The 13916-nt window shown below is 39.1% G+C and overlaps 1 protein-coding gene across 3 annotated transcripts in view; it reads left to right on the top strand.

Moving 5' to 3' along the window:
• STARD8 (StAR related lipid transfer domain containing 8) overlaps positions 1-13916 on the top strand; it is a 780205-nt gene that overhangs the window by 668669 nt on the left and 97620 nt on the right. For all 3 annotated transcript variants that reach the window (XM_044057100.1, XM_044057099.1, XM_044057101.1), the window contains exon 7: positions 5108-5267. In XM_044057100.1, coding sequence (XP_043913035.1) covers positions 5108-5267 — 160 coding nt within the window. The remainder of the gene's footprint in view (positions 1-5107; positions 5268-13916) is intronic.

The following is a 13916-nucleotide window of genomic DNA, read 5'->3' as shown; positions in this document are numbered from 1 at the left end:
ACTGACCAGACATATTCTTGGAGCCTTTACTTTCAAACAGCGTTAGATAATGCCATAGGGAAAAGCAAAACTGCAAATGGGCCATTGGTTGAAGGCATTGTTATGTGGTTCATTAATAAATCATGAACTGTACTTCTACATATTTGCTTCCTGGTTTGTTCTTGACCACTGACCACCATGGTCATGATCTGCACCAATTAAGAGTCATATGACTGTTGAATCAAACTTTAAGTGCCTCTACAAGTCTCCCATAGTATCACAGCTACATATGGCTTTTTAGACATAAGATATGTTGTTTGGAAGGTCTAGATCATGGGTTAAGTATGTCAAATAACTCAGCAAGTCATTACTTTAACTTGTCACTTCAAATACAAATCAGATCTTGTATGAGCAGTAAAATTGTCTCAGCAAGGCACGCGGGGCACTGTTTTTCAACATTGCAGGTACCCTTCCTGGTAAATCTGGAGAGGTTTTGGCTTGAGTCGATATGGAAATCTGCAGTATGCTGATGGGAATTTTTATTTCTGTACTATTATCATACTACTGGCTTTTGTTCTGTTTACAAGAGGAAGGCTAGTATTGCTTATCTATCAGATTTGATAAGGATACCCTATACTTGGAAAGGAAGCAAACTGAGTACATAATTGTTAGTGGGGAAGAACCAAGCAATAACATACTTCTTGTGAGGCTAAATTTATTCTACTGGAAAAGTATGAGGCTTATATTTTCTCATTGCCCCTGAAGTGTTTGATTGGGTGCGGTGGAAAACAGCATTTTGGTAGTGGATGGGTGAGTTTTTTATTCATTTTATTTATTTGTTTGTTTGTTCATTTATTTATTATTAAAATCACTCTTGCTGTCTTAAAACTCACTGAGACAAATTGTTTGCTCATTGTTTGGAAGTTGTCAACTATGACTGAACATGGGCACTCCTGGTGATTTGCTTCCCATGTGCAAATAGTCTGTCAGCTGTTATCAGTGACTGTAATCAGCTTTCTTGCCCAGACTGAGAGAAAAACTTCTGGAGTAATCAATGGCCTGATGAAGTACTTCCTGTAAATGTCCTTTTTATATGTGCTGCTGAAAACCACTTTAGACATTGGTGTCTTTCAGATTCTTGCTATAGCCTAAGCAGTTTGACTTCACTGCAGCAACATTGTTTGGTTGCTTAGTAGCCAGGCCAAAAAAAAAAAATTATAGTGACATTTTTAAAAATAATGTTGGTATGCTTGCAACAGTGTATAGAAAAAAAGTTTTGCCTTCCTGCCCTTGACATTGTTACAAGTCTAGATATACTAACTCTTTCTTAGCTTTAGGAATAAGAAAAAAATTGCCTTACCCCTGAGGTTCAGCAAAAGCACGGTTAGAGTTATGGCAAGTTTTTGATGTAAGTGCAGGTAGTTCTTTGCAATGACATTGCTGTACATACCTCTTATCGTGAGCCTAATATCCTTCTCCTAATCCAGAATACTATCTTCCTGAGCTCTTTACAGCTGCTTATAACACTCAAAGACTTCGTCACTGAGAATAACATTGCCAGATTTGCCTTAATTGCTGATCCTCATGTACACTGTTGCATCCTTCTGTGACGCCCGTGCCCTGGCCCAGCAATCAAGGAGTCTCAATCCTCACCACTAACAGCAGTGACGGTCATCCATATAGGAAAAGGATAATAAATACACAAAGTAAAGTACAATTTCTCTTAAGAGCACACAGAGATCACAGTCAAGTCTGGGGATGGTTGCTCCCTTTCTCTCCAGGTCCCCAATAAGACTCCCCACTGGCACAGCTATAGGGTCCAGATCTCAGCGTAGTGGGCAAGCTAAAACCTCCAGCACCCTCTCTCTCCAACCAGTGCTTCGTTTCCCTGCACAAGTAGCTGACACACACACACACTTTGAGATAAGAGGTTATACAACCACACAGACACTCCTGGGAAGTCTGACACAGGTTCTCCAGCTGTGCCCCTTTTCTGCCCAGTCTAAAAGATAGTACCAGCTGCCACCGCTCACTAATATCAGCTACTCAAAGGCCCTTCTGAAAGGGTGTCCAATTATTACTGTGCGATATTATTATCCAAATGGTAAGTGTGACTAACAATCAATGCTTATTAGAGTGACTTGGTACAGTATCACTATATACATGCAATGTACTCTAGAGTTTAAATTAACTCTACATAAAACAGCCACATTTGAAAGGTTTAAAATATTTAATAATAAATAATAAAAACAGAAGACAATACTTATTACTACACAGTGCTATTCAAGAGTTCAGAGATCACAGAGAAATACTTAAAATACCGTAGAAAAGTTCTGACATCACAGAAAAACAAACTAGTCTAATTTTCCTATTTCCTAGCTATATCTAAGAGAAAACACAGTTCTAAATAACTTACATCTAGAGCAAGACAGTGCTGGTGATGTTGGATGTTCTCAAGACAAAATGCTCAGAGCTCTCTGATTCTCACTCTTTAAATTGATAGCACAGAGCTGCTTCACATGACATAATTCTTCACACTTCTCTGGTGTTCACAGGCTAACAGAAACTACATTTACATTCTTTACACCTGGTCAGAAACCAGAGCAATAAACGACATGTATACATGCAAATTCTAGCCATTAACTCTGGCCTTAAAACAATAGGCATATCGGCTCTGAATTTTGACATCAAAGACAGTCATGAAATGCTTGACTTAGCTTTTCTTACAGCAGAGTGCACTGTTTTTACATTTTTGCAGTTCAATATCCAATGCAGTCTTTTCACATTTAAGAGAACAAGCCCGTGGCTTACATTAATATTTACAAATGACAGAATTATGTACAGAATTCTATCTGGCTAGGCTGGCAGACTTTACCTATCTTCACACCTTCTTATTAACCTAAAATCATTACCCATTGCTGAAAGGTCCACTTATCTTATATTCACTTTAGTATGTAAAAAATCTAAATGATGTTTACTGCCCCCTCCCACTGAAAAGAAGACCCCCCAGTTAGGGAACAGACCTACACCTCAAGGAATTCACAGGATAACTTAATATCAGTCAGCCTTCCCCCATTTAAGATGGTAATTGATGAATGAAATGTGTCACAAACAGTCCCTACCAGCTGAAAGTAGGGATTAACATACTCTTACTGTTTAATAAATCCCTTTCTGACCATCTCTTCAATGAACTGGTTGCAACTGCTTTATGGATAATGTTTAAAATCTTTAAAATATTTAAAATTATAATGTTTCCAGTCCCTCCACTGTTTTCATTCGCTGTTTAACATTTTTACTCCTGTGATCTCTTCCTAGTCTCTAGGCCTATTGCTGTAATCTCTGTTTTTAACTCATTTCTATTTCAAGTTTTCTTTTCAAGGAATTCAGTTTTAAACGTTTAAGCAACAATATTTTGTACCCAAACTGTTTGCAACCCATGTAAATTGATTAAGTAGCAAGCTTGCATTACGTTTTATTAGAAATGCTTAAAAATTGTATTACATTCTACTTTATAAAAATGTATAACTGCTGTATCTGGACTTTATAAAGTTTTTCAGCTATGTAAGCCTAACAATATATCATATGTGAAGTGTACAATGTAAATTTACTTACACTGTTTGTTGCCTCTGTGCCTGGGTCGTGTCTGAAGAGGGTCTTTGGACCAGTCCACCTACCCAGTTACCAAATTGTAAATAAATAAATAAATAGATAAATGCATGATATATGGGCACACAGAAAATGAGTCACTGAGGAAGCTGCATGTTTCCATCAAAAAGTTATATAATTTCTTTTATTACCCTTTTTAAATAAAAAGTATATGATAGAAGAACAACCTTTCACTCTTATTAGGACTAACTCAGTGAAGAATATACTTCGGCTAAATGTAATTTTATTAACAGACTTTATATACATTCTTTTTCTTGTTGCGTTCATTCAGTCCATAGTCAGGTGTTTCTGTGTTGACTCTGTTGTTGGATGGTGTTCTAGTTTTAGAAGGTCAGGTGTTTCCTGATTATGCCTACCCTATATTACAGAACTATTACTAGAATGTACATTGTGTTAAACTTATTGTTCAGGGTTGCCTATTAATAAAGGAATGTACACACAGTTTTTGAGCCTGCATGTACTGGAATTCTTTGTTAACACTTGATGGTAGATGTTGAATGTTTCATGTTATTTTCTTTTGTAATGGTCATGTTGGTCAATGTAAAAAATAACAGATCATTTTTGAGTCTGAAGCTTTTACATTTAATTTTTTTGTCATAATGTAAACTTTCTTCAGCTTTTTTCATATGAATGCAGAAGTTTAATCTGTAGCCTGATTTTGCACATTTTTAATAATTAATGCAGTTTATACCTGCAACTCATAGAAAAATAGAATCTATAATCTGATTTTGATGGGAGGTTTGTCTAAGGCATTTTCGTGTATATAGATTATTTTAAAAGCTGTCAGGAGTTGTGAAGGGAAATTGGATAGGAGTAAGAAGGACCTTCTATGCTGCAAGGTAGAATCAGCAGTAGCCATATTAAAGTGAAGATTCATGAACTATTTCATACCTAGAACTGTGCTGTGTTGGCTATTATCTAGTTAAAACAGATCCAAATTAAAGCATTTCTGTAGAATTTTGCTGAATGCAAAGAACCATATAGAATGCTGCTTGTGAAAGTCAGGTGACACAAGAAATGGTTCAAAAACATAGAGGATTAAGGCACTGAATGAGACCAAGATGAAGTGAGATAAACTAGTGATTTGGTTGCTGGAGGTTGGCTAGGTATGGTGGGAGTCAGCCCCCAAAACCAGTTCATCCATCCTGAGGGAAGGATAGCAGCTTTGGCCGTTACAAGACTGACCCTCACACAGGTAGGTATAGATGATGGGAATGATTTGATGGTCAGCTGAAAATACAGAAAAAAAACACCAAGTAAAAAAGCAACAGTGGAAAATTAATAAATATGGTAACATGATGCATTTGGTGTTGCTTAAGTTGTAGCAGTTATATCTTATGGTTAAGGATATAAATTTATAAATGTTATAAGTCAAAAGATATTTGATTTCTAACTGTGATACTGTTGGCAATTCTTAGGCTGTGTATTCAATCTTGGGTTTCTGTTTCATATATCCTCGCAGGAATGTACCAAAGTTCATGAAGAGAAGCAAAACACCTGACTACAGAGATAAGAATGTATTTGGAGTACCCCCTATAATTAATGTTCAAAGGACAGGACAGCCATTGCCTCAGAGCATTCAGCAGGCAATGAGGTTCCTTCGCAGTCAGTGCATGGGACAGGTAATGGATAGTCTGTGTTGAGTTTTCTTCTGGTTAGTTTAATCCTTAATTTAAGTACTAGCATCTGCAAAAGCAAATGGAAAATAAGAGAAATTATTTTTGTCTAACAGTACTGTTTTTGCATTGCCTCAAAATACTTTCCAGCAGGCATTATTGTGAGGTTTGAGCAAAAATGCAGTTACCCTTCTACAATCTACATAAATGTATGCAAAAAGGTTAGAAAACCCTGAACAGATGCATTCTCTTACAGCATATTACATAATCATGAGAACACTAAGCTGACTGCATTCAGTTCTGACTAGCCAGGGTTCACTACAGGTCACTAGGCATTAAATTTGCTGAATACGTATTACCAAATCAAGCCAGCAAAAACTGACTGAAAATGGAGTGTAAGGAGAATTTGGAGAATCATTTCTTTTCTGATTTTACATTCAAGTTATTGTCTTCCTACTTTAAATTAAATAGTCCTCCTAAATTCAAGTAAATTCTTAGTTGCTATATGATGGGAAGCTGAAAACATTTAAAATATAACTATTTCTATTTGCTTTTATGCCAAAGGGGATTTTTTGGTTAATTAAAGGAGCTTCTAAGAGGATCTGTGTGGCATATATGACTATACACACATCAATGATAGGATATGTATCAGGAACTGAAACTTCTGAGCTAAATTAGCACATTTTCTACTTATGTGTACAAACCTTTCTAAACTAGGCATTCAGCAATAAATCCTAGAGGCTTGTCTCTACAAAAACTTTCCTGTGAGCAGTACTTTATTTTAAATTACAGCTGGTAGGGGCAATTACTGAAAATAATGCAAGCTGTCACGTTCTGTGTATTAATTTATAATACACGATTGTTCATTTTTATAAAACTTGCAACCAAACCATACCTGTATTTACAATATGAATTACAAAATACATACATGTTCTGGTGTTGTTAATGTACTCTTTCCTGGTCTTTCAAGACATTTTTTCATTATACTCTAAAGTTCTTTGTCACGTAAGTCCTAATTATCCATGGATAATTAGATTACAAGCTGACATTAGACATGGTCTCAATGATAGAGTTTCTTTAAAACCCTTTTTAAAAGATAAACCATTGAGACATTAACATCATTGTTCCTTCCAAGTTGTCCTTCATCTTTATACACATATATGTGTACTGTATCTCTTACATATGTACACATATTGCATTTAGCATATGCTTCTTTTTAAATACTTTATATATTTACATATATTTTTTACATATTTTATATATATATATTCATATTTTTATATATTATATATTGTATTTTTTTTTTATATTGAACTCCACACATATATATGCTTGTTTGTTTGTGTAAAAGTATATTATGCATATAAATATGTTTTATATTATTCTTAGAATTTTAGGGATGTTTTCAGCAGACTAATAATTTAATTTGTTAATAATTGTCTACTATGAGAATTTTTCTAAGTCATGGAAAATGTATGTTGGTAATATGAATGAATTAATTAATTAGCATCAAGAGATTTTATTGGCTTATGAAAGGGTTGGGTAGAGATATAATGATGTTTTACTTTTTGTTTTTTTTTATTAAAGTCTGAAGAAGCGCCCTGTGAGGCGTGAAAGCGCTTACTTTTTACAACTCACAATAAAGGATATATCAGCTATTTAGGTTGGCTTCGATTGTCGTGGTGTGCTTCTGATTTTTATTTCTATTGGATTTTTGACTTTATTTTGGAGGCACTTCACCCCTATAGTATATATATTCTTTCAAGATTAGTCACGATGTAAGTTAATAAAAATATTTAATAATGAGCAAAATGATTTAAAATATAAAACAGTAATTTCCAGTAAACAAACAAAACTCAATCACCAGGAAAATGAAATCAATATTGCAGGATAGAAATCCAACATTTAGAAAAACTCTGATTAGTTAAAATTTTCCTGTCTGACTAAAGGACACTGTCCTGATCTAAACTAAATTATTACAATGGAGCAAAGGCAAGCTTACAATTCTTGGTAAGTCCTTTTGGGTATCCACTGCACAGTACAACTGACAACTGCAAATGGCAACTATAACTGGCTGTTAACTAACAACTGATGTCTTCAGCTAGCTCTTTTATGGAATAGCTTAACTGTCATAGCTGTTCCATTTCTAATTTTCATTTCATATTTTGAAAATCAACAAACAGCTGTTTACTAAAGTTCCTTCCTATCTTTTAGCCTCTGACAGTAACACATAGCAACTGTCAGCATTCCAATGACATCATCTGCAGATCAGTGGATTCTGAGACAGTCTACTTTTAGAATCATGAAAAATACCCACAGCTTGAAATGTAAAGGAACACTGTTCAAGTCTTTAAAACATTCTGTACTGATTATAAATCAACATGTAAGGACTTATTTACAATATCATAGCTAGTCATGCTGGCATATAACACAAGGTTTATCTAAAATTATATACAAAAACTTCAGCTAGACACTACACGCTAGGACAGATGAGAGTGTCTAATTTCTTCCCAACAGTTTTCACAAAAGACAAGCAAGCTTCATCTAGAGATCAGCATGTCCCCTCATCTAACTTTAAAAGCATATAAGTTGAATAAGTACATTTTTTCATTTCATTAGTAGCTGTTAAACCAGTTTAGTTTTCATTTTTTTTCTTCTTCTGTGAATTCTAAAGTTTTCTTCAAAAATATTCTTAAATTTCTGTTCCTGACTTTCAACAGCATACTTTGAATTTAGAAATATTAATAATAATACCTGGTAGTGTAAAGTTTGGCTGCAGCTGACTGTCAGTGTTAAATTGACACCCCAACCCCCCTTTTTAAAAATGGTAAAAAAGCAGTTGTGGATGGATGTAACAATAACAATAATAATAATAACAATAGTAACTGACCATATGTAGAAGATAAACAACAGATGACAATTGCCTGTCAAGAGCTTTGTAAAAAAATGAGATTTAAACAGTAGTTCAAAGTTGCAGCATTTCTATGGAAAAAAGTAACCATCAGCTGGATGTAAACTCCCACTATACCCCCCATGACAGAGGCTGTACTTTTGACACCCATGTTCTAACTGTACTAAGTTCTGAGGTCACCATTCTGCCATGTAAAGTATACTTGGGTTTAAAGGCAGAAGTATGGATTTTCAGGGGGAAAAAATCTCAAGTTTTACACAAATATTATTGAGTCTGCCTCTGTTCAAGCTGTTAACATGAAACGTACTGGAAAGGTGAAAACCTGGTATCTGAAGTAGTTGAATTCATTTGTTTTCAACCTGTGGGTTATAGCTCCGTATCGGATTTGTCACGTCCGCATATCCAGCATCTGATCTGAGCTCCAAGCTCCTCCTGTTACACATAATGCCCCCTGTCCCCTTCCTGCCTTCAGATCTCATTTGCCACTGAAACAGCTAGCATCGTGGTCTGAGCTCTGAGCTCTGAATGTCTTTTGGGTAAGTGAGTTGGTTTTTGGTCTTTTTCTGTCAATCTATTTATCAATCTTTAGAGATTTCAGTCCTTATCTACCTACATTCCCTACCCGCGTTTGGTCGTCGGTTTATTTGTTGCAATCCGGTTTGGGGTATATCCACTACCCCAAAACCAAGGATTAGGAAGTGCACAGAGTGTGGCCATAAGCTCTCCTCAGCTGATGGCCACACTGTGCGTGGTATGCCTAGGTGCTGCAAATCTGTTACCCCCTTGTCCTATCTGTGCAGGGTTTAACCCATGGGCCAAGAAGGACAGGAGGGATAAGCTTATTCTAAAGGGCTTGCATCCCTCCTGAGGGACAGCAGCCCCCACAAACCCCGGCTTCTATCGCAACATCAACTTCTTCTCCTCCCCAGGCCTCTGGGACTCAAACTCCCACCAGGAGGTCTTGGGCAGGAGAGAAGCAGCATAAAAAAGATAGGCCAAAGAAGCGGTTGCCTGACTGCTCAGCTCTGGCGGGGCCTCCGCCAATATCCAAGCCACCGACCTGTCCAGGTTCTCCCTGGCTCTACTCTCCCAGGTTTTCCCTTGAGCCGGTAGAGTCCCGGATCCGGTCTCCTGTTCAGGTGTCCCCTCATCAGCAATGAAGGCTGGTGTCGTTGGCCTCTTCTTCCCGGTCGACCAGAAGCCTTAGTGAAGCGGAGATGGATAGGATGATGCAGAAGTTCATCCGCACCCAAATCCAGATGGAAGTCTTGCCTGCCCCCTCTCCCTCCAGAGTGGGGAGCTTGCAGTCCTTCTTTAATCCAATCACTCTTTCTCCAATCCGACCTTCAGTTTTGGAGTCTTTGGATCCAAGAACCCTCAGCGTTGGGGGGGGGGGTCAGCACAGATGGTAACTTGTACTTCGATGCCGGTCATTGCCTTGAGCATGTCGGATCTGACCGGTTCGGATCCGAGCTCTCACAGCTGTGGCCCCAGCACCAAATCCGAGGGGTTGCTGTCTGCTCCGAGTGTTTTGGAGCACAGTCTTCCCCTCAGCATTTGGAGTCTCGGCTCTGACTCCCCCATCAGGTCAGAGGGGGACAGCTCCTACTGGTATTTCACAGGATGTCCATTCTCCTTTGGCCTTTGATGTGCTGGAGAGGGTTCTCTTGACTTCATCAAGGCCTTTGACCATCTCATCCTCGGACTCTGCTTCAACTCCCTCTGTTTTGGGTATGGCCCCGACCATCTTGCTATCTCAGGGACAGCCTGTGCTCAGTTTGCCTCAGGAAGCTCCCGTGAAGGAGCAGCAGGAAGTTTGCAAGTCCTCTCCAAAGAGTCCCAGTGATGGAGTTCCTCGCAAACAGATGTGTAAGAGGAGGTATTTGGACTCCTTGCTGGAGTCCCTCACAGAAGACACCAATTTGGAAAAGGGGAAGGTTCCCCCTGATCACCCCCCGAGGATGTCTTCTTTGGAGACATCATGGAACTCCTCACCCCAGACAGGGTACCCAGTCTAAAGTTACACGTCTTGTACACCCTTCAAGCCCAAGTTCTGACAGCAGAACAGTTCTGAGGGCGTTGGATTTTATGGCGGCCACTATCAACCTATTACCCTTAGCCCAACTTCACATGTGGATTCTTCAGTGGACTCTAGCAGTCCAGTGGTCTGTATTAGATCTACCATTGTCTCATCTTGTCCATATCTCCTGAGTATGTAGGAACTATTTTCAGTGGTGGATTCATTCCCCAGACCTAGTCAGGGGACATCCCTTTCTTCTGTCCTTTCCCAAAACCACAGTGACCACAGATGGCTCCCAGCTAGGGTGGGGGGACATTGCTCGGGAAGGACAGTCCAAGGCACGTGGTCCCTGTCTGAGACCAGTTTGCATATGAATGTCCTGAAGATGAGGGCAGTTCTTCTTGCATCGCAGGCCCTTCATACCCATCTTCCTCTAGGGATGATTGCGATTCAAACAGACAACGTGGCGGTAGTCTGGTATATCAACAAACATGGAGGAGCCAGATCTTAACCCTTTTGTCACAAAGCCATGAGAGTGTGGGAATGGGCGATCTCCACTGGCCATTTTCTGGCGGCAATGCACATCCCGGGATGGTCCAATATTCTAGCGGACAGGCTCAGCAAATCTATCCTGATGTCTTACGAGTGATCTAAGAATCCTTCAGTGGTGGAGCAGATCTTTAAAGTGGGGTCGTCCTTGCTGCAATCTATTTGCATCTCCTTCCAACGTGAAATGCAGCATGTTCTTCACTCTGAACCCCCAGAGATACACTGATTCATGCTTGGCCTCCTGGTCTTCTTTATGCCTGTCCCCCACTGCCCCTCATCTCGAAGTTTCATCAGAAAACTTGCAGGCTGGGGAACAATGTGATCCTCTTTCCCCCCTGGTTTCCCTCTCTTTGGTCTCACCTAGTAGTTCCACCATGGACCTTGGATCCAGTTCCCGATGTTATTTCTCATCCCTCGGGGATTCCTCACCCAGACCTGGACTGCCTGAAACTCACTGCTTGGCTGCTCCAGTTCCACTGATTATTAGGTCTCCTGGTTTATCACCTCTTGTTAAAACCATTTTGGTGGCGGCTCACAAGTCTTCCACCAGAAGGATTTACCGTAGCAAGTGGAAATGGTTCTCCATATGGGCTTCGCAACAGGCATTGGACCCATTTTACTGCTTCTGTGTTCGCAGTATTAGAGTTTTTGGCTGGGATTTTTCAGCAAGGTGCCAGTTCCTCCACTGTCAAAGTCCAACTGGCCACAATTTCTAATTTTCACTTGGGGAAAAACATGACTTCATTAGCCTCTTCTAACTTTGCAAGACCTTCCTTAAAGGTGCGTTTCTTCTAAGACCCTAACGAAGGATCCTATGCCCCAGTGGGACCTTACTTTGGTGCTTCAGGCTTTAGTCTCCCCTCCTTTCGAACCTGCAGCTTTGGTAGATTTGCAGTATCTGTCCTGGAAGACAGCAGTTTTGGTCACCATTACTTCTGCCAGTAGCCAGTATTAATCAGACTGTCAATCTTCCTGTCTTTTTTCCTAATTTTCAGAATAGGGGTGAATATAAATTACATCTGCTGGATGTGCACAGGCAATTGTGATTCTACTTGCACAGGACGAAAGCTTTTCGTAAATCTGATCCGTTTGTTTCTTACTCAAAACCCTTTTTAGGGGAAACCAATTTCTAAGGTGACAATTGCTTGTTAGATTTCCCAATGCATTATTCGAGCATATGCTGTCAAGGGAATATCCCCTCCGGGTCAGGTAAAAGCGCATTCGACCAGATCTATTTCTACTTCAGTGGCCTTTTGGTCTAGGGTGTCACTGGATGATATTTGTTCTGCAGCTACTTGGTCCTCATCTCATACCTTCATTTCACATTACAAATTGGACATCATATCCAGGAACAGGGCATCCTTTGGCTCTGCAGTGTTCTGGAATATTCTTCCATGAGGGCCACTCGGGTGTTAGTAGCTGGGGACTCTGTCCCACAGGTTGAAGACCAAATTAAGTCAACTACTTCAGATAAAGTAGTTATGTACTCACCATAATGTTCCATTTGACTCATTGTACTTCATTTATCTTCAACCACCCCCCCCTCCTTCCCCTGACCTTGTCACTATTGTCCTGGCTATGGATATGGAAGATGAACATCCAAGGAGCTGTCCATTGCTATTCTTTGGCTCAGGATTTTTTAGGCTGTCAGTAGTGGTTGGGTCTTGCTGGGTCGGATGTATGTTATATGTTGAGCAGCAAACTCGATCTGAAGAGAGGAAGGGGACAGGGGGCATTATGGGTAAGGGGAGGAGCTTGGAGCTCGGATCAGATCCTGTATATGCGGCCATGTCGGATCCAATACAGATCCATAACCCACAGATTGAAGACAAATGAAGTACAACTACTCAGATGGAACATTACGGTGAGTACATAACTTATTTTTTGTGGAACTCATAGTAGTAATCAGATGTGTGCAACCTCCCACCATACCTGACCTTTCTTCCCACAAGCCACTTTGCAAGTTTGCTCTGAGGTCAGTATACCTACAAGTTAGTTGTACTTTGGTTTAGAAACAGAAGCCTGTTTTTTCGAAACCACAAATCTCAATTTTTGTTTTTCACAGAGATCAATGGCAAGTTTTTTGTTGAGTCAATGCTCAAGCTGTTGTTACACTGCTTTGTAATAGAGACTGACAATATTATTTCATTTTTGACTGTAAATGATTCAACACTGTTGTTTTGCTACATATTAAATCTCTTTCATAGTGGAAGGGTTTTTATGTTTTGATCTGTTTACATTCTCAAGAGAAAAACTAGATGCCATGCCTGCCACTCATACAGCATTCTAAATCAAGCAAATGCTGTGATATGACTACTAATAACAAAATGAGCGTATACAATTAATATAAAACACGTGTTAACTGATTGTCCCTTGACCATTTTCAGCTATGGTAGAAGCTACAACTTAGGTTACAGAACCCTACCTCTAATCAAAATTTGACAAAAATACAACCCAATTGCTTGCTATCAAATGCACACATTCTGTATGTGCTTGTCTAAGTGTGTGGATGTCAGTTATTTTACAGTAGGCAGTTTAGCCCATGTGTTGTTTAGAGCTAGAGGGAAAGCAGAGTGCCAGAAGAAACCCCCATGTTAACATATGGGAGAACTTAGTAATCTGCTTCTCTGTTCTTCTTATTCAGTATTACCATAAACTATTAAGTTAGTTAGCTGATATTCATTTAACTAACTCTAAAGTGACTCCAGCTTTATAAGTTGTTCAATCTTTTTGAAATTGTACATCCATTCTAGCCTTACAGTATGATGGCTGTGAGAAACGTATTCTCTAATATGTTCTGTCTGTTAGGATAGCAAAACTGTGTACATAGCTGTCTGTTCAAAATACTGATTTGTCTTTGTATTTAACCTAATTTAGAGATGTATCTACTCCTTGTACTACAAATTAATCAAAAACTAAGATTTAAAAAAAATGCAGTGTGTTGTTCAATAAAGCAGTGAGGGAGTGGTTGACGTCTGTATATTTTCCCTGCATAAGGAAACAAAGTTGTTCCATGTCCTGCTGCTGTTTTCTGGTCTGCTCAGTGGATACTTAACAATTGTTAAGAACCCCTCTAAGCAGTAAGGTTGGGTCTCACATTATATCGGCACTGAACCAGGATGTAATTTAGCCATTTTTTGAGCATGTTAATTTAATTTCAACGTACTATGTTATA

Source organism: Protopterus annectens, chromosome 15.part0 (genome assembly GCF_019279795.1).
Source record: "Protopterus annectens isolate FY-2018-M chromosome 15.part0, PAN1.0, whole genome shotgun sequence".
Taxonomy (NCBI): domain Eukaryota; kingdom Metazoa; phylum Chordata; order Ceratodontiformes; family Protopteridae; genus Protopterus; species Protopterus annectens.
Note: the sequence above shows the minus strand (reverse complement) of the source record. Positions and strands in the feature narration are given on the sequence as shown.